At 37.2% G+C, this 22,018-nt stretch overlaps 1 protein-coding gene across 1 annotated transcript; it reads left to right on the top strand.

The window, feature by feature from the left end:
* Positions 1-9,964: 9,964 nt before the first annotated feature.
* LOC139191732 (uncharacterized) lies at positions 9,965-11,117 on the top strand. Its single transcript, XM_070812737.1, has 4 exons — positions 9,965-10,355; positions 10,508-10,791; positions 10,877-10,948; positions 11,100-11,117. Exons 1-4 carry the CDS (start codon positions 9,965-9,967, stop codon positions 11,115-11,117), a joined length of 765 nt encoding a protein of 254 aa, XP_070668838.1.
* The last annotated feature ends 10,901 nt before the right edge of the window (positions 11,118-22,018 follow it).

Below are 22,018 nucleotides of genomic sequence, written 5' to 3'. Positions count from 1 at the left end.
AATGGCATACTCTCTCACAATCCAATTTTGAGTTTGTTTTAACAAACATATAGTAGAATCAGGGCATGCCAAGGTGCGGCATCATGCCTGACGCGTGATCCTTGGCACCCAAGACCTAAAACTTCAAGAATACGGGATAATATTCCCAAACCTTAACCCTGCAGAATCTACTTCCGTCTTGATGGAATAGACCATTAGTTATGCACCTGTTCGTGCCCCTACCAATGTTGTTGAGGAGTACCATTCTAGTAGTCAATATGTGAGATTGATTTTGCTCCACCGAATATCGTTGGAATAGCAAAATTTCGACATGGATGGCCTTATTGGCCGAATCCCCTTAGTAAATTTACTTGGTGAACATTTTTCCATGTTCTTGGATTCAGGTTTGGTGTATGTTTTACTTATGGATAATCTTATTGATATTGTCCTCGAATATGAGTTAATTGAATCATATTTCTTAATACATGTGACCGATTCAATTAAACACGTGATTAGGTAGGAATGTGGGAAAGTTAGTTGTCTGGATGAATGCGTACTATGCACACTAACTTTACACCTGAATCACAACTTTAACAACGACTTCAGGTCTATCTAACCTGATTAAGAGCATTGGCACGCTCCTCGTTGTATGAATGATACTGAATTATCATTTAAAGGACTTTAAATTCTTCCTGATGTTGAGTTTTTAAGGATATTCGAGATGACAATGATCATAAATGAAACCACTGAAGAAAATAGAGTGAAATATCTTTGCACCACCTCCAAAAATGAGCTTGAAGCTTTGATTTGGGGCCAATGGGTTGTCTCCCAAACTAGGAATACACCACATGTGGCCGGCCTATAGCCTGGTGATTGAGCAGTTTACTTGCTTTGGCACGACCTTTTGGGACACTTAGGTTGAACAATGATGCTACAATGCATCTCCTTATCTGAAGTAAGGATTTTGTGCCTACAAGCACACTTTGCCAATCCTGCTCATTAGGGAAATTGATTTTCTATATCATTTCTTGCAAAGATACGACACGACTCCATTTTCGCAGTGGATTCAAAGGAATATATGTGGACTAATCCAACCAAAATGCGGACCATATAAATATTTATGGTTTTGGTTGATGAATCGACAAACCGGTCACATGTTTATCCACACACATTACTGCTACACCTCTTGGCCGATTAAGGGTTCACCACTCTACTTATCCCTTGAGGTCTGGAAGACTGGATAATGCTAAAGAGTTTATATCGACGGTTTTCGATAAAGTATTGCATGTCATTTTGGGTTTTTAATTGAACATCGCATTCCTATGTTCACCCCAAATAGCCTAGCCTAGCGATCATAAAGCGCAATTTAAATGATCGCCCAAATTTTGGTAAACGTACCAAGTTTTCGGTCTTTGCCTAGGGCTATGCAATCTTGCACGCAGCTATGTTGGTCCGCCTTGAGGCCCATTGCCACCCAACCTATATGACGTTACAGTTGGTTACTGGGTACGAACCTGACGACTTTCGTATTTACGCATTTGGGTGCGCATTCCATGTGCCAAGTTGCGCCGCCGCAACGTACCACCATGGGTCCTCAAAGAAGGATGTGTATCTTTTGTCAATCATGATTCTCCTTCACACTAGCTCTCTTCGAGCCCTTGCACATGATCTTTTTACCGCTTATTTGCGGGTTGTCACTTTAATGAGACAGTCTTCCCACCGTTAGGAGGAGATAAGAACGTCAACGTTATTGTAGAACAGCGTGAATTTGCATGGACGTTGCCCACTATGTCTCATCTCGATCCCCATACCGCACAAGTGTGATAAGCAAGTGCGACGAATTCTAGATTTCAGAATGTTGCTCTAAACGCATTCCTCTAATCTAGCTAAAGTGACGATAACATATACCAGCTGCAAACATACCTGCAAGGATAGACGTACTTAACGGACGTCGAGTCAACATCCCTGGAGGGTGTGCCACCCATGTTGGACGGTTTGGACGCCCATGTTGGACGGTCTGGTACACCGGCGGATAGCCAATCAATATGTCTTGGCCTAGATCACGACATATCATTCGGTTTGTAGGATTCACTTCCTTAGAAGAGGAAGACACGGCACAACAATGAATCTAAACTCGATCGCTGTCTCAAATCATTTCCATCTCATGAGATTACTCTTGAGACTTGAAGTTCTTGGTCCAGTATACTAGTTTGGATGAGAAAATGGAATTGAAATGAGATTATCATCGATGATGTTTTCACTTATATGGTAGCTACCGACATAAATGAAAAGCGACGATATTGAACCGTGTTCCGTTGATTAAGTGACAACGTAGAACTGATTGGACAACTAAAGTTACAATCCAGGTCAAATTCCTTACCAAAGTGTGTATTGGACCTGTCGTTCCTACACTGCCCAAGGTAACCCTGTTGAGTTACAAGTGGGAAAGGAAACGTTATGAGATGAATGAAATAGTGTGATATGATGCACGCCTTACGGCGCAAGGTTTTTCTCAAAACGTCTTCTGATTGATAGCATCATTATGAAATGTGGTTAGTATTTCTCCATAGGATATAAATACGGAGATTTACGTGTAAGTTCCCGAAGAATTACATGGACTGGTTCAAATAGTTCCAAACCACGAAACACCCTCTTAACTCGTTTTGAGGCGTTCACTTATGGATTGAAAAATCCGTTGGATGTGGTATACCCGTCTAAGTGATTATTTGATCAGTCAAGGATATGAATTATGCCATTGCGTGTTAAACTATGAAGTCTTATTCCAAATTGCTAGAGTTACAGTTTATGTCGTTAACACGAATCTAAGACTCTGGAAGAGCTTGAGAAAACTGCCTCGCACCTGAAGATGGAATTTGAGATGAAAGATCTTAGGAAAACTCCTTTATGCCTTGACCTGAAGTTGAAGCATTGTTCTGACGGTATTTTGATCTACCAGTTGAACTACACCCAGAATGTGTCACCTTTGAGTATACCCATGATCGTCCATACGTTATATGCAAATGAGAGTCTTGAAGAGTCTATGGAATCCGAAATTCCATATCTAAAAGTTCAACTTTGCGCTTCGTTGTACTTAGCTCATTGTATTTAGACAGGACATCTCATTCGCTGTTGATCTTGGTAAAGATGCAGCACCGCGCCTACACGCAACCACTGAATTGGTATTAAAGACGTACCCTGAAGGTATTACGTGGGCAAATCCCAACGCATCTTGAGCGGATCTAACCCCCTTGATCCTCGAAATGATGCTTGCATTATTTGTTATGCTGATGCTGGTTACTTATCAAACCCGCACAAGGCAAAATCCATAAATGGTTATGTCTTTACCGTTAGGGATATCGCAATATCTTGGAGGTCCACGATATGACCCTAGTTGTGAAATCTTCGAATCGTTCCAAGACTCACCTTACTTCACTATGCCACAAGTGAGACATGGTTAGGAGTTCTTGTTGAGCATATTCGAAGTACTTGTTATATTTTCATCCATCGTTGAGTCCCAATGATGATCCATGAAGATTATGCCACATGTATCAACCCGACCAAGCCATGATACATCAACGAAGTCAACACCAAGACATATTGCGTCTACATCTACATCAGCAAAGCATCAGGAGATTGAAGTCTTGCAAACCAATCCCAGACAACCTTGCCGACCTCTACACATTGTCACTGCCGAAGTCAACCTTCCAGAAGCTTGTCTGAGGAATTGGTATGCCTAACTGCTCATATGCAATGCTTGTAGTTCTCATTTGGAAGTTATGTCAAACTCATGGGGAGTATCCAGAAGTAGACTCAATTGATCTTAATGTACTCTTTTTCCCTACGATTAGGAGCATTTTTCCCACTAGGTTTTTACTACCTAACTAGGTTTTAACGAGGCACCCATCCTGGGCTGATCATACCCTTGAGAGCTCTTATACTTGCGTCCAAAAGACGTATAGTTTTGACTTAATGCAACTTCTCACTTTTCTCCTTAGACTATGGGTTTTTCTCCCATCTTGGGTTTTACCATAGCGAGATTTTGTGAGTTTTACTTTTTATGCATTCTTCCGTTGATTTGAGACTCGCATTTGCCCATTGTGCCAACGACTTCATCAACTGTACTTACTTCATCAATGAAGACTTGATGCGCCATTTACTTGAGTATTTACACACTCAAGGGGGGGTGTTGCAGTCATATTTAGAATAGGAATGTGATTGTGTAAATCCTAGGAAATATGGGAATGTATCTTATATTCCTATTAGGATTTGATTACCTATTAAATGTTGTAATCCTAAAAGGAAAGGTTTTACCCTTCCTACTACTATAAATAAAGGCACAATGGGGTGAGATAACACACACCCACAATTACACATCTCTCTATTCTTCTCTATTGCCGCACCCCTTCTCTCTCTAAGGCCTCCATAATTGTTCAGTAAATTATGCCTACAACAATAGGTTTAATTTTATAGACTTACTTTTGAAATATGTCTAATTTTTAGTGATTTTTGACTTTTGAAGTAAGTCCAATTTTTAATTACTTTGGACCCATATAAAAATACCCCAATAAAATCCTACTGCCCCGGCAGCTGATACATAGGTTAGTCAAGTTGGTTTTCAACTATGAGCATTATTTCTTTGGGAACTTTAACGAAAAGCTCTCAGTACTGTTCATTTTAACGAAAAACCACATTTTTACACTAAAAAGTTAATCCTGATACTATTCACTTTATCTTTTATTTTGTCCTTATTGTTAAAACTCAAAGTTTTCAAGCTATTTTTTATTAGTTTTCCTTATTTCTTTTAGTTTAAATAACTTTCGACTTTAATCTGTTACCTTTTTTAACTATTTTTTTAAGAGAGAGAGAGTCAAAATTATCATAATAAATTCTAAGAGAGAAATTTTCAAACTTGGAATGTATGGATATAAATTTAACATTCTATTTATTAGAATATTGGATCACATACTGTAATGCTCTTTTAAAATGTTATAGATTTCAATTTTTTTTTTAAATATTGGAAAATGTTTTTAAAAAAAATAAATAGTAAAATACATGTATTTCTTGATAAGGGATGAAGGTATTATTCCAAAAGAAAACGTTAATATAATTGTCTCTGCAGAGTGTGGTCCAATGGTCCTCATCAAACCCTTATTGTGATGAGCATCTGCTGCTGCAGAATAGATAAATTTTAAAATAGCATAACATGCTTGAGAAGACATAAATTTTAATATCATAAGAGCTTCTTCACAAAATCGCCCTCGAATTTGATCAATCACGCTTCTCGCTTTGTGAGCAGAGATGCTCACTATATAGTAAGAATCACATGCAACATCTAGAATTATCTGTCTGCATGTGGTCGAGAAATCATACCTAGGGACTTGAAAACGTGCGTATCCGAAACTCTAGTTTCAATTATACAAATCATCATCACTGTTGTCTCTTAGTACAGATGTAAGCGTTCTCACAACATCTCGGTTTCGAGTAGTATCTTTGCACAACCACCATTTGTACACCTCATCTCTTTGCAGCCACTTATTATCAAGCTCTTCATCACATCCTCTGTAATGTCTCCACACGGACACCGACCTCATCTGAATAGTCTAGATAGTCATGGCAGCATGGCTAAAACTGAGACGGCCATCGAACCACAGCCACGCGGAAAGCTTCACATACGGAATATTATGAAAGTGCCCACGTAGGTTGTAGTCTTTGTAGATTGCGTTGTCAGGATAAAGGATTACGTAAGAATCGACCTTTTACTTTTGTTGTAAGGCCGCATGTAAATTATGGCCAAATGGAAAACGATAATATTTTAGAAAATGTGATAAGATTTTAATAGACTTTAAAATCCGAATGTATATATTTAATTAGGTTTTAAAAGAGGATTTTAGAAAACTTTGAAATCATAGAATAATCAACTTAAAATTCTAGATGATTTTGAAGAATACATTCAAATCTAGAAGGTAATCGATTAAGATTTTAAAAAGCCCATTCAAATTTGTAGGCATTCAAAATGTTATAGATTTTGAAGGATTTCTTTAAGTAAAGGATTTTGTAGGATTTATGAGTGAATTTTATGCACAACAAAGCCTACAAAGAATCTCATCTCCACCGGTAGGATTTCTTTTCAAGCTTCAAATTGGCTTTTCTCCCCCAAGCTAATATAAGCACCAAATTGAAAATATGGGACCTTTCTTCTTCATTGTGTTCTTGGGTACCACTCTTTCTTGGTATGCATCTATTAAGGTGGTCAATTTCCTTTTTTTTTTCTTTCACGGATGGTTTTTCTGAAGATTATGGTTTGTGAGTTTTTCTCATTTGATTTCAAAAACTGTTTGTGAAGAGTATGAGGTCTTTCTTTCTTTTTTTTTTTTTTTTTTTTTTTTTGCGTAAAAAATATGAAAGTTTTGTTGTTGATCTCGCTTGGTTTGCCACTGGTGCTGTGTTTCTGATATTGAATGTGCTTCTACTAGTAATTTCTCATTTCTCTCCTATCTAGTTGTATCGATATATTCTTATCGGGTTTTCGAAATCAATATATGTATGTGAATGAGAGATATAACTAAGAGGCATTTCTTTGTGTGAATGCTCTATATAATTGCCCAGAAAATATTCGACGAAAATAGCATAAGAGGGAGGGGACAAGTTGTGGATGAAAATTGGTTGTTGTGACAATTTGATTAGATTTATGGCCTAGGCACATTTATCACCATTTGATCTATTTGACAATCAAGATTAAGCGCTACATAAGTCTATCAAAACCCATAGAAATCAGTTATATGAATCTTCTCAAATCTACTAAAATCCATATAGATTTTGTAGAAGTCTATATAATCATATGAAATCCATCACCTAAAAGAGTTTATTAAAATCCTCTAAAATCCAAATTGACTACACTTTCATACCTCAGGTTTGGGGTCTATTTCAATTCCTTACAACATCTTCAAAACATTTCACTTACATACCTCAGGTACTATTTTATTTCAAAATAGTACCTCCGTTAGTTTTTCCATCCAATGGTCTGTTAAATGCTGACGTGGCATTAGTGGACCCTATTACACGTCAGCCCACTCCTTCCAAAACTTGCACACGTGGAATTTTTTGTCCACGTGGAGCCACGTGGAATGACAACTTGGCAATTTTAAAATGAAAAAAAATCTTGAATTTGTAACCCACTATTCCCATTCCAGTTACCAACACAACCCCATTATCATCGAGAACACCATTCCTAAACCCAAAATTGAAAAGGTTGAAGTTTCTCATAACCCTAGCCTCACCGGTGAAACCCTAGTTCCGTCGTGAAACCTTATTTCTGTCGCGAAACCCATAGTTCCTATTGCCGTCATATGCACTACCCATAACAACCCTTAACCCATGACCCACAATCCACAACCAAGAACCAACTCCCGATTGCAGTGATAATCAAGTGATTCAAAGTCGAAGGTAGAAAATGAGCAGGGAAAAGAAGGAGGATCCATTGGATCCATTCCCAACCTACGGTTAAAGCTTTTTTGTTTCTTTATTTTGTGTTCTTCGATAATACTTTGACTGTTCAAAAATGGTTAGAATGTTCGAAAATGTTGGGGACCTTAAATTGTTTGTACTTTGTAATTTTGGATCTATATTTCCTATTTTTAAATTGCTTTGTTTGTTCGAAAATGATGGGGAACTAAAAACTGTTTGGTGTTGTCAATTAATGGAGGACTTTTGTCTTTGTTTAATCATGTTGGAAAAAAGCTTGTGGCTTATGTATGTGTGGCAGTGCTTTGTTTATGCTTTATCTGTGCCTTTTGTGTGTGATGCTTTATTTATGCCTTTATCAATGCATGTAGCTATGCCTTTATCTGGGACAGCACATTGTCATTTGTGGTGTGCCTTTATCTGTGAATTGTTTTGTGGTCCTGGATCTTGAATTTTGGGTTTCATCACTTTAAAATAGGAATTTTATATGCTGAAATTTGGGTTTCATCAGTTTATAATAAGGTTTTTTACTGCAATTTCAAGGAACAATGAACTATTCACAATCAAAATGTATCATAGTGGACAACTCAGTGAAGACTTCTATGTTGGAGGAAATGTGGATTTCTTTGACTTCTGTGACAAAGATTTCATGTCAATGCTCGAGGTTGACAGTATGGTTGAGGAACTGGGATATGGAAATGTGTTCATGAGTTACCAGTATAGGATCCTAGGGATGGAAATTCGAAATGGGCTGAAGCCTATGATGACAGATTCAGATGTTATCAACATGTGCAAATTTGTGTCAGACCATACTGTGATTGATGTGTATATTGAGAAGATAACACCTGAAGAATGTGTCTCTCAAGAGATGAAGTTTATGAAGTCATTTGAACTGGTTGCTCAGAGTTATGTGGTTATTGAAGAACTTGATGGTGATGAGGATGACCAGTGCAAGAGGATAAGGGAAAGGCCAGGGCAAGTGAATAGAGGAAATGCCAAGCTAGCCATAGAATATCCAATCAGTGGCCTTGGTGATGAATGTAGTATGCCTTCCCAATGTGTGACTCAAACTGTTGAATGAGTGCCTCATGAAAAGGGTGATTGAGTAGTGGGTGAAAGAGTGCCTGATGAAAGGGCAGCTGATGAAGAAGTGGCTGATGAAGGGGTGGATGAAGGAATAACTGATGTGGGTGATGATGAAGATGAAGGAGATGATGAAGAAGAAGATGATGAAGATGATGATGATGATGATGATGATAATGATGGTGACTTCATAGAAAAAGAATTTCCTGTTGATGAAGTTCACTTACAATTTATGAAGTTTGTAGATGATCATGTGGATGCACATGAGGATGCAATGTTGGCTGGCATTAGGGAGCAAAAGAACCCTCAATCAAGGGAGAGATCTCAGTAACAAAGGGAAGGATTTCAAAAAGAGATTGATGTAGATGTTGTTGGTGAGCCGGATTATAATTCGAATGGCCTTCACAGTGTGCATGAAGATGAAGACAGTGGTGGTAGCAATAGTGAGCGTTATCCTGAGTTTAATGAGAGAACTGACATGAAGAACCCACACTTGTCGTTAGGGTTGATATTTGAGGATGCTACACAGTTCAGAAAGGCATTAGTTATGCACTCTATGATAAATGGGTATGGAGATGTCCATTTTCCCCGAAATGAGAAGTTCAAGGTTGATGCAGTGTGCAAAGAAGGTTGTCCGTGGTTTGTCAAGTGTGGGAAAATGTGCAATTCAAACAATATGCAAATAAAGAAGATTTTAGATCATCACACATGTGATAGATTACGGAAGAATAGGAATATGAAACAGTCTTGGCTTACTGAGCAATACTTGGAAAGGATCCAACTTAATCCAACATGGCCTGTTAAGTCTTTTATGGACACCATTGAAGCTGAATGGAATCACGGTTGCTTTAAGATGAAAGCTTATAGAGCTATGTCTGCTGCTATGAAGATTATTGAGGGTAAGCATGTTGATCAATACACAAGATTGTGGGATTTTGTTGAGGAAATTAAAAAGACAAACCCGAGGAGCACTGTGAATATTAAGTTAGATGAATGAAGGTTTCAAAGGTTTTATATGTGTTTGGGTGCATGCAAGGAAGGTTTCAAGCATGGCTGCAGATCCTTGATTGGTTTAGATGGTTGTCATTTGAAGTCTCAGCATGAGAGTAAATTGTTGGTTGCTGTGGGGATAGATCCCAATGATGAAACTTGGGTGATAGCTTATGCAGTTGTCGAGATGGAGAACAAAGATTCATGGATTTAGTTATTAGAGATTCTAGTGGAGGATATTAGGATTGTAGATCAGCATGGTTGGACATTCATAAGTGACAAGCAGAAGGGTTTAATTCCTGCATTCTTTACGGTTTTTCCCGATTATCACCATAGGTTTTGTGTTCGCCATTTGTACACAAACTATAGAGAACAGTTTAAGGGTAAGGCATTGAAGGATGCTTTATGGGCCGTTGCCAAGACCACTACAATTCCACACTTTAAAAGAACCATGGAAGAGCTTAGATTGTTAAACAAAGATGCATATGATTGGCTCATGAAGAGACCTGCCATTCACTGGAGTAGGTCTCATTTTCAAACGCAAACCAAGTGTGAAATGTTACTGAACAACTTGCGTGAAAGTTTCAATGCTGTGATAATGAAGGCAATGTCCAAGCCAATTGTAACCATGCTTCAGATTATTCATACCATGTTAATGAGAAGGATTCAAATGAGAAGAGACATTATGGTGAGACAACCTGGAGATTTGTGCCCTAAGATTAAGAAGAAATTGGAGGATGCAAAAATGGAGAGTGGTCGATGCACTACTCAATGGTTTGGTGAGACTAAATTCCAAGTGGATGCTGGAGGAGGTGACCAATATGTTGTTAACTTGATTGAACGTACATGTTCATGTTGGAGATATGACCTTACCAGTATTCCATGCAACCATACCATTATTACCATTAATTACAAGAGGGAAAAGCCAGAAGACTATGTGGATGTTTATTATTCCAAAGTTATGTACTTGGAAATATATGGACACTTGATCCAGCCTATGAATGGGTGTCGATGTGGGAAGTCACTGAAAATCCACCTATCCAACCTCTTCTATATACTAGACAACCTGGAAGACCCAAGAAGAAGATAAACAAAGAAGCTGCAGAAATGGAGAGAGAAGCTAATCCTAGACAAAGTGAAGCCACTAACAGAAGTGGAGATATTCCACAGCCACAACAACTCTCAAGGAATGGCCAAGAGACCCTCAAATATGGAAATTGTAAAAAAGAGGGTCACAATACCATGACTTATCACATGCATCTTCCTACAAGACAAAAGGTGACATATAACCTTGTACAAAGTTATATGACTTCTAAGTTGATTTAAGACTTTGTTAATCCTGAAATCCTTTAATTTGTTTTAGGCATTAGATTATGCACATGGAGCATCTAGTAATCCAGGTGGTGTACCAAGGAAGAGGGGAAGGAAACCTAAGGTAAGCACTGTTTCACTTGTTTTATTTAGTTAGGGTTTGTAAATTAAATGAATTTGTGGCCTATATTGTGATAACTTAGGGATGCTTTTGTATGTATTAGATGTGGACATTCTTTGGCCTATATTGTTGTTGATTTGGATATTGGATGTAGGCATCAAGCACAGTTTGAGGAGGTAATTCAGATGTTCAAACAGATGGAGGAGTGAAGAAGAGAAAGACAAGGCAACCAAGAAAGTGAAAAGTGTTGATATACAAGAACAAACTAGGTTCTTGGATGCTGGAATTTTTTGCTAGTGGCTGGAATTTTTTGTGAATGTTGGCAGTAGCGAAGAACTGTTTTTTTGCTTAGCTAGGAATTGTTATTTTGCTCCCAATTGGATTTGTAGCTTATTAGGAACTGTTATTTTGCTACTGGTTTGATATCCTTTTGGGAACATGCTAGCTTGTTAGGGTTTCGAATTGTTATTTCCAGTTGAACTCCTAGATGTTAGCCTTAGTTGCCAATATATGGAACATGGTTGTTATTTTCAGTTGAACTCTTGTGAAATATATTGCTAATTTAGTTGCTTATTTGGATATTGGATTGCATTTTTTCCCCAGGTTCAATTCAATCTACATTTTGGATTGCATCCGATGCATTTCAGCGTCTGATGCAATTGTTCATAATTTTTTTTTTTTTAAAAAGGCGGGAAATTTGAAATTTGAACTTTTGGCCACGTGTGCAAGTTTTGGAGGGAGTGGCCTGACATGACAGATGGATATCCACGTGTGCAAGTTTTGGAGGGAGTGGCAGATGGATAGTACCTAAGGTATGAAAGTGAAATGTTTTGAAAATGTTGTAAGGAATTGAAATAAACCCCAAACCTGAGGTATGAAAGGGGTAATTTACCTTTTTATTTTGTTAACTTGAAATTTCTTAAATAATATGGATTATCTAACGCTAATGCTACAACCAATGAACGGCCTAGATCCTTTTATGTCGCATTCCGAGTTATACATTCTGCTTAAATTATGTTCACATTATTTTATATGCATACTATTTTGTGAATTGATAATTGTGAAAGAAAAAAAAAGAGCTACTAGACTCACCCCATTGTCTTATTTTTCTACCCACGTTATAATCCCACCCACCTTAAAAGTTAAAAAATGAAAATGTTGTTTCCCCACCCACTATTATTCCCAAAATAACCCTTAATATATACATACATATGAAATTATAAAATTGTCTCTTAAAAAATATAACAAATAATATGTAAATGAAAACTATTAAGGTCTACAAATTAAAATGGAAATGACAGAGGTATCCAAATTCAAAAGAATTTGACAACGACAAATTTAAAAATACGATGGACAAATTCAAATGACCTACACACAAATTATTCTTCTACCTTTTCAATGGAAACATGATCTTCTACCTCTTCCGTAGAAGTGTCATCTTCCACCTATTTAATTAAAAAATCATCTCCTAAGTCCATTGGTATTTTTTTTACTTTCTCTAAATGAAAGGAGATGAAAATATGAGTTAGGGTTTAAGGGAGACAAGTCGTCTCCCACGCCCAACCTTTTTTTTTTTTAAATTAAGCAAAACAAGATAAATAATGTCCTTATCAATCTTTTTCCAAATGGACAAATTTGTAATTAAAAAATTCATTAAAAGGTGGGTGGAATAATAAGACATTGGGGTAGGAATAACATCACTAAAAAAAACAAGCAAGAAAAGATTAGGGGTTTTCTATCCTAAACAGGCTAAATTTGCATGAGCCACAACTTCTAGCCATTTGAGCCACGGCCTATAACTGCGCCGTTGAGCTGAGCTACTGAGCTGCCGAGCCACTGAGCCTCTAAAGCAACCCGCTCTACCCAGAACCCAACGACACGGTTTGGTGTCATCCATGTCCTTGGACACGGTCCACCTCCTCATATCCTTTAAATAATTAACAAAGCATGACTATCACAATTCAAACAATTAACTAATAAAATAGGAAGTTGTTATTGGCAATTTAAAATATGTCATCATGTTGTACAAATTTATAAAACATAAGAGAAAATTTAATTGGAAGGAGTAGAAGATGACTTTTTTGGAGTGCAAATAATAATATTTTTAAATAAAGGTTGTTTTATTAGCACTCACATATTGTTGAATACATTTGACATGAAAATTTGGAGTGCACCCACATGTTTCCCCACATATTTCTCCACCCACATTATAATCCCACCCGGCACAAAAAGTTAAAAATTTGAAACGTAATTTTTCCACCCAATATTATTCCTAAAATAACCTCTAATAAACCTAGTTGAGCCTTCACTCACTGTCAAGGCCTCCTTTCCCGATTTTTATTTCGATTAGAATTTCAAAATCTATCAGTTTCCAGATCTCCAACTGATTGTAACTCTCCGTCATTCCCTCTCTCCAGACCTAACGCAACGCCCTTCCTCCACCTTTTAAATATTTTCTCCATTTACCATTGCTTGTTTATTAAATAGATCATCTCAAATCCTTGGGTTTTTAAACCAGAAAATTTAGGTTTTAACCCATAAACAATTTTTCTTCCTAATCCTTCTAGGTTAAATTTTTAGCCTGAAATTATTAAAGAATGAATTCTAGATAATTTTTTCGTACAGGAACTTTAAAAAAAATTATGTAGACGATCCTAATTTAGTTTTATAGACATTTTAACCTTAAAATATTTAGATTATGATAAATATTAAAAGATCACTAAACCAACACCATGAAACTTATGGAACACTATGAAAGAATATGAAACATATAAAAGAATTTTTTTTTATTACTTTAGCCGTTATTTTTAAATTTGGACTGTTAAGTCTTTTTTCTTACCGTTAAATTTGATCATATTAGATTTTAGCCGTTGGATTCAATGAAGTTATTAATATAAAACTAAAAAAAATACACATATATGGTGGGCTAGCCCCACTAAGTCAAGGGGGAATCATAGCCTAAATTTGCCCTAGATATGAATTTTGGATTAAAACTCATGTTTGCCCCAAAGGTTGGAGCAAGTTGAGTTAAGTTTAGAATCTAAAATTTGAGTTTTACTTCAAGGGTTGGTGTAAGTCTTAGGGAGCTGGGAGTTTTTGAAAAGTTCCTTTTTTTTTTTAATCTTATTTCGATTAATATCTCTTTTTTTTTTTGGATGAAAAGTAAATTTCTTTAGCAATACTTACCTACATAAACAAAGATCCATAAACATAAGAAAAACAAACAAAGGATGAGCCTCCAAGACAATAACAAAACAACCCAACTTGAGGGTTGACCCTAAAAGAAAAGCACAGACCAAACCTTAGGGCCTGATTCCCCCGCCGATGCCAAAGCATGCCCCGGCTACCACAAACTAGCTTCCCATCCTATGCCAGAGGTGAAACCCAACTAAGCCCCAACAACAAAAAGAGAAGTTGTCGTCCTCAATCAAACCCCACAAAGAACCAATCCACTGCCACCAATGGTAGAAAACCAGGGATGAAGTTAGTGGAACCACTGACAATAGTGCCGAGACTGACATATTGGTGGAAGGTGATGGTGCAAACACCCAAACTGAAGGTCTACGCACCTTCTAAGAAAGTCGTTGAATAAGGCGGAACAAGGTGGAAGCAGATTAGGTAGAAAGTGAAATTGAAAAAGGCTGAACACAAGTGGGAGAGGAAGAATAGGGAAATAGTGGATACATGGAGGGGAAAAGGCAATGGGGAGAAGAAAAGGGGATCGGAAAAGGAGATTTTCCGGTTGGGGCAATGAACGGTTAAAATGGAAGCATAAGGGTTGAGAAGCAAATGGGGAAATAGGAAGATTAATATGAAAGGGACTGCCACCAACCTTGGCCGAAGCTAAAGTCGGCGACTAGATTGGAACCTGAAATTGGAAGAACTCACACACAAAGAAAAGCTCTCACACAGAGAGAAAAGCTAAGGAGAAATTAGGTACTCTAGAAAAATTAATTAAAAAATCAATTGAGAAAAAAAAAAGCACTGAGTTTTAGATAGATTGAGTCTGTTTTAAATGGCGGCAAGTCAAGGTAGAGGATTTGAGATTCTAAATTAAGTAACTTTTTCCCCTTTTTACCCTTTTGGCGGGGGAAGGGGAATCTGCCAATGGTTCGGGGTTCTGAGAATTGATTCACGTTAGGCAAATTGGATAAGGGTACTCCAAACATATGCATATGCATATGCAAATTGTACATCCTGACCAGTCTGCTTAGTACCTTATTTATATTGGTTTCTTATGGTTGTGATTTATGAATCATTGTAAGGACCCTTTGGAATGACACACCAGCAGGCGCTAGCACTAGTCACGGCTCAGGTTGTTGCACTCTCACCATCTTTTTTTTTAGTTTCTTAAGTCTCAGCTGAGTATTCAACGTCTTCATCTACAATAGAGTAAATTGTAACAATGGTTCCTTAACTTTAATCAATTTGGAGCAATGGTCCTTCAACTAAAAATTCATTACCATTGGTTCCTCAACTTATCAAAATGTGTAGCTATAGTCATTTTCATCAATTTTCGTCAAAATTTTGTCAAAATAAGTTATGTTGGAATGACCATTTATACAATTAGGGTCTCTTACCTCATCAAAGTGTGTAATTATGGTCATTTTCGTCAACTACGTCAAAAATTTTGTCAAAACAAGTTATGTTGGAAGGACCATTGCTATAATTGGGTTAAAGTAAGGGATCATTTCTCCAGTTGAATTAAAATTGAGGGACCAATGGTAATGGATTTTTAGTTGAGGGACCATAGCTGCACGTTTTGATGAGTTGAGAGATCATTGCTCTAATTGAGTTAAAGTTAAGGAACTATAGATATAATTTACTCTTATTCACAACACCCTCGACATTGTTGACACAGTCTCCACCCTTTTACTCACCACCAAGGCCACATCGTTGACACAACCTATAAAAATCCCATCTTCCTAATAAGCCTCAACTCACAGCTAAAGGCCTCCCTTCCCGATTTTGTGAATAACTATTATCTATGATTAAACTAGAGGAATAGAAAATGAAGAAAATATCTATTTGATGGAATTGGGATAGTTGCACGGAGCTGGTGTATAGAGAAGAGAATCATTTTTTTTTCTTTTTCTTTTTTGCTTTGGTTCTTGGATGTTATTTTCAAAAGGGGTAAAAGTGGTACCAAAATTTTTACTAAAAAGTGGATTGAGAGATAAGACAATAGAGTGAGTTTATTAACCCTCAAAATTTATCATTAAACGACTTATATACCGTAATATAAAATAACTGTTTAGGCCCATAAGGTTTTAAAATAAAATAAATTTTTTTAATACACCTCAAATTAATTTCAAATTTTAAAACACCTCAAATTTTAATTCACCTCAAATTAATTTCAATGTGTTATACGATTATTTTTCTTCAAACTTTCAAAAGCAACTTTCACCCTCTAGCGTAGAACAAAATTCATAAAGGCAATAAATAGTAATATAATTAGCTTTATATCGGGATTAATATAATTTTTTTGTCCGGACCATATTGAGAATCAATACAAACTAACAAAACATGAGGTGAAACACGAGGACTTTGAGAATTTCCGGGAAACTTCGGTGTCTTGATATTTATTTTGGTATAGGTGTGTGGGGCGAGTGGGTATGTGGGGTGTGTGGGTGAGGGGGTAGTTTAGGTATACAAATAAGGTGTATTAAAATAGTTTTTAATTTAAAAGTAAATATGAGGTTTCGTTGTAGCAATGGTTAAATAAAAATAAATAAATATGAGATGTTTTTATGTCACATCGAGATCCACAAATAAATGCTATTCACAAATTAAAGTGTAAGCCATATCTTAACAAAATCGGTTACATCCACTAGAGTTGTGTTTGTATTTGTATTTCCTATATATGAGCTTTACAAAATACCATGAATGTAGCTCAAAAGCCATTTTAAGACGTGGCTAACGTCACATCCATTCAGGCTCTCGGGCCTTGTATTTTTGCCTAACTTGTTGCTTGAGCTCTCCTTAGCCCAATTGTCCAATGTGCGCTGGAGGGATTTGGGAGGGGGATTGGATTTAATTTGGAGCCTATCCACAGGGTTATTGCCTACAGTGGAAGTGCTCTAATCTACACGAACTGGATAATGGAGGAGTAATATGAGAAGAGAGAACTTCCTGCTGGCGGTGTCCTTCCTTTTGGTTCTTCTCCTTCCCTTACTTGGCCGCTTACATCTGCATTGACATCTTAAACGCATTTGCTATCATTTTATTAGAACATTTGGAAGCTTGGTAGAGTAGGCATTCTAGAGAGAATCTTGCCCAAATGATTAACATCCTTATAGATTGATGAGTAAGCACTTCTAACACCACAAGATATTGCCACCTGCATGCTATATTAGACACACATGCATAGTCTATGGTCCTATATAGTTTCATACTTCTCTAATTTAGATTGATGAATAATCACCATAACGACTAACCTCTAATGATTGTAAATTGCACCATAAGGAACCCTAAAATGTCTCCCAAGTGGAGATGTAAAAAAATAAAGGAAAACTAATGAAAATGGCTTGAAAACTTTGAGTTTTAACGATAAGGACAAAATAAAGGGTAAAGTGAATAATATCAGGTTTGACTTTTTAGTATAAAAATGTGATTTTTCGTTAAAGTGAACAGTACCGCGGGCTTTTCGTTAAAACTCCCAAAAAATAACCCACCTCATATATGGAATTCTCATATGTTTCCCTAAATATAAATAAAGAGAAAACTATACAATTTGTCTCGTACAAGCAGATATCTATCTTTGATTCTCTTATACAATTTAAATATATGTATTAGTTAACTAGTGAAGGAAACAACTTGGTAGATAAATATTCGTGTGAAAAACACAAACTAAAAATATTTGGATATGTAACACTTTTCCTTGAGTGTGTAGACCTAAAGAAGTAGTTGCATTAGGTCTTCTGGCAAATGTGAAAGTAGTTGATGATATCTTCTCGTCAGACACATACAATGCATACGCAAGTCTCTAAGTAGGGATTAATATAGGAGTATAGTCTCCCCAAAAACTTGAGTAAGGTACCCAGTGGGACAAACTCGTTAGTCTAAAGAGAAAAGATGAAATAATTCAATGACAAAGCTTGATTTGAACAAGAGATTGTGTCACGCCTTGATCCTGACATATGTACAGAATTGACATGTGACATCACCAAGTACCCGTATATCTAACATACCCTGCCTCCGGTATGTGGACAAAGCACAACTCAAGATACGAATTGCGTAGTATTTTTTTTTCGTTTACTATATGGTTGCAAATAACCTCCTCGTTAAACTGCCTTTGTACCCTCAGACAGGATCAAACCATTCATAGTTCACCACTCACACCACTCCAACTTTTATCACAAAACGTTCTAGCAAAAAGACATAAGATTTCTCAAACAATTGTTGGAACTCGACAAACATGAATTACTAAATTCAAGGCTTTATAGCAAACCCAATGACAACCAAGATTTGTATTTCACCAATCATATAAATCACTAGGTTTTCAACAGAATACCGCAATTCACAGCATGTAACATATCAAATAACCAATGGAACACAATACTATTCTCCAGCCACATTAATCAATTAATTTGATCATAATAATAACGATCATATCCATACCTTATAAATTCATAACAACTCACCGGAAGTCTCGAATAGTATACGATTCCGGATCACTCAACAAAATCGAGGTGAAGCAGGGTACTGGACCACTTACTGAATCTCGCTTTAGAATGCATATGGTTCCCTAATGTGGATTAACCAGGTGGAATCATATGCTTCCATCCGATAGTGTGATCCCCTAATGAGGATTAACTAGGCAGGATCACATATGGATCCAATGTGATCAAGTAGGCAGCGACCCCTCAATGTAGATTAACCAGGCAGAATCACCCCTAGTGTCACGCCCCGATCCCGACATACGTCCAGGATCGACACGTGACGTCACTAAATACCCGTATTTCTAACATACTCTGCCTCCGGGAAATGGCAAAACACAACTTAAGATCCAATTGAGCAATAATTCTTCGTAGACTTTATGGCTGCATCTAACATCCTCGTTAGACTGCCTATGTACCCTAAATAGGGATCAAGCCATTCGTAGTTCATTATTTCACTACACTCGAATATTCATCACATAAATCGTTATGTCCCAACAATATATCACAATGCATATCATGCAATATTTCAAAGAACAAACGACGAAGCACAATCATATTTTCTATCCATATTTATCAACAAGTCTAATCATAATAATAACAATGATATCCAACATAACAATCCCACATGACAATTAATTTCCACTTCATCCATCACATAAATCATCATGTTTCCCACATAAAATCACAATTCATAGCGTGTGACATCTTAAAGAATTAACAATGCACAATATTATTCTGTAGAAACATTGATCAACTAAAATAATCATAATAACAACACTCATATCCAGCATCATTCCACAATCCTGTCAATTAATCAATTCATGAATCAAAGATGCACGATCTTAGCATTTAATTACGTTAATCAAACAATGCGATAACATATCAATTCACGAATTTAACCAAGGAACTCTATATAATTCCCTACTTGGATTATGAATAATAACATGGTAATTCTAATTTGTATTCACAAGGTCTATTGTGGGTAATTCCCATTCACTTGAATCTAGGGTTCTAGACTAACCTTATGGAAATGAACAAGAGCAAGGATTCCGGACTAGTCAACGGAATCCAAATATCTAGCATTTCTCGTAGTCTACCCAAATTTATCACATGTATAATCAATGCCTACATCAGGGGAATGATGCACTGGCCAACCAGAACTCAGATAAACTGCGAAGCTCGGGTGAGTGACAATAATACAAGTATGTGATATTCAATAAAAGAAAGATGATCGGTCACCGTTTATAAACCTCGAATATAGAATCATATTTTTACGAAATCATAGTTAAGTCACTGGAAACTCCGAAGGAGTCACCTAGACATCCAACGATTTTTCTAGTTCAAATCACAAGATTCTAAAAAACCATTGTTCATATATACATTAAAAACTAGGGCTAGATGTACGCAGTTCGACCGAAGCCTACATAAGTAACCAAACAGGAAGTGGCCCCCCCATAGCAAATTAACCAAGTAAAGCCACCCCTGAGTAACCATGTGGGTAGTGACCCCCCATTGCGGATTAACCAAGTATAGTCACTCCCACGAATCTATTAGGCAGTGATCACCCATTGCGGATTAACCAAGCATGATCACCCCTAAGTATGTATGGCCATAAGGATCGTCCATCGCGGAGTAACGAAGCACGATCCATAAATAATATGGTCCCCCATCACGGATTAACCAAGCAGAACCACTAGTGACCCCCCCATCGCGAATTAACCAAGCAGGGTCAAGATAACCAAGTAGGCAGTGACCCCCCATCGCGGATTAACCAAGCATAATCACACCTACAAAACTGTTAGGCAGTGATCACCCATCGCGGATTAACCAGCATGATCACTCATAAGTATACATGGTCATAAGGATCGCCCATTGCGGATTAACCAAGCGCGATCCATAAATCATATGGTCCCCCATCGCGGATTAACCAAGCAGGACCATCCATGTACCACTGCTACATGGTGCAGACTCAGTGTCACCTAACCCCGTGACACTAGGGTAACGGTCCCCTACTAGCCCTCGCATTTCTCAACATTTCAAATATATATTTTCAAACACATGTCATAAAAATTTCAATATGCAATTCGAATCACTTTTCCACAAATATTACCAATCCATGAATCAAATCACATTTAATAAAAATAGATCAATGACCAATTATAAAAGAATCACATTTTAACAGAAAACACATTTATAAAACCATGTCATATCCGCAAAGGATATTAATATAAAGAATCGGGTAATCACCATATCACATATATTAAAGTCACTCACCGAGACAAGTCCGCAAAGCTTCACTGAGTCTCCAGTAATGCTAATTTTAGTAATTCAAATGGTTCAAGACATGTTGACCAAAAATCAACGGTGGGGTCCACACCCTCGCAATTTAATCCAGAAGATCCGCACATCATAATATTATGCTCAAAGAACAACATACTAAAATCTCATCGTGATCCGACGGTCAGATCTCTGCCAATTGCTAGAATTAGGTGGCGATTAACAATTAATTTTACTAATTTATAAATCTAATTCGGAAATATGCGTACGTCGGATTCCCGATCCGTCAGTTCCAATTATCCTTAAATATTATGTTCTATAACGCATTAAAGTTTGGTGACGATCCAACGGTCGGATCGTCGATTCAAATTTTGATCAAGTGATGTATCATAATGAAACTAAGTTCAAACAATCAAACCACTTCATACGGATATCAAGTATGAATTCAATGCATCTATTTGGACTTAGAAAGACATCGTTGGCCCATTGGCCACGCGCCGCCGCGGGTGGCGGTTGGCCGTCCGACTCGTCGGAAAATATTCAAGTATTTCCAAAAATTACCAAATTTTACAGACAAGTAGATCTTAGTGAGTGGAGCAAAGTTTCATGCTTGTGGCCAAGTCCAATTTTTCCGAGAAACACCTCAAATAGCCCATGAACTGCCGGAACCCTAGAAATGGGTGTTCCTCGATTCACCACCAAAACGAACTCCGATGCCTTATCCAATGCTTGGGCCTTGCTCCAGGGGTTGAGGGGAGTCTATTGGTGGTGGTGATTGACAGTAATCATTGTCGGATTCAACGGAAAAATGAGAAAACCGTCGGAAAACCGTGGACTTTGTGGCTTCGGTTTGTAAAATTGGGTTAGAAATTGAGAACTATAATACCACAAAGATGTTGGGTTCGCCGAGAGCTTTTCATAGACACCAAGATCACCTCAATTGGACGTTGGACGGAAGAGATATAACCGGGTCGGGATTTGAAAACGGGTCAAGGTTGGTTGGGTGTTTCCTCACCTCTCTCATTTCTCTCATTGTTCCCCTTTCTGATTGGTTCTCTTAACTAACATAAATTTTGATTGGCCTCCTTCCCACAAGGTGGGAGTTTAAAATAAATTTAAAATCTATAGTTTAGTA

The sequence above is a fragment of the Malus domestica genome, chromosome 02, assembly GCF_042453785.1.
Source record: "Malus domestica chromosome 02, GDT2T_hap1".
In the NCBI taxonomy this organism is placed as follows: Eukaryota; Viridiplantae; Streptophyta; class Magnoliopsida; order Rosales; family Rosaceae; genus Malus; species Malus domestica.
Note: the sequence above shows the minus strand (reverse complement) of the source record. Positions and strands in the feature narration are given on the sequence as shown.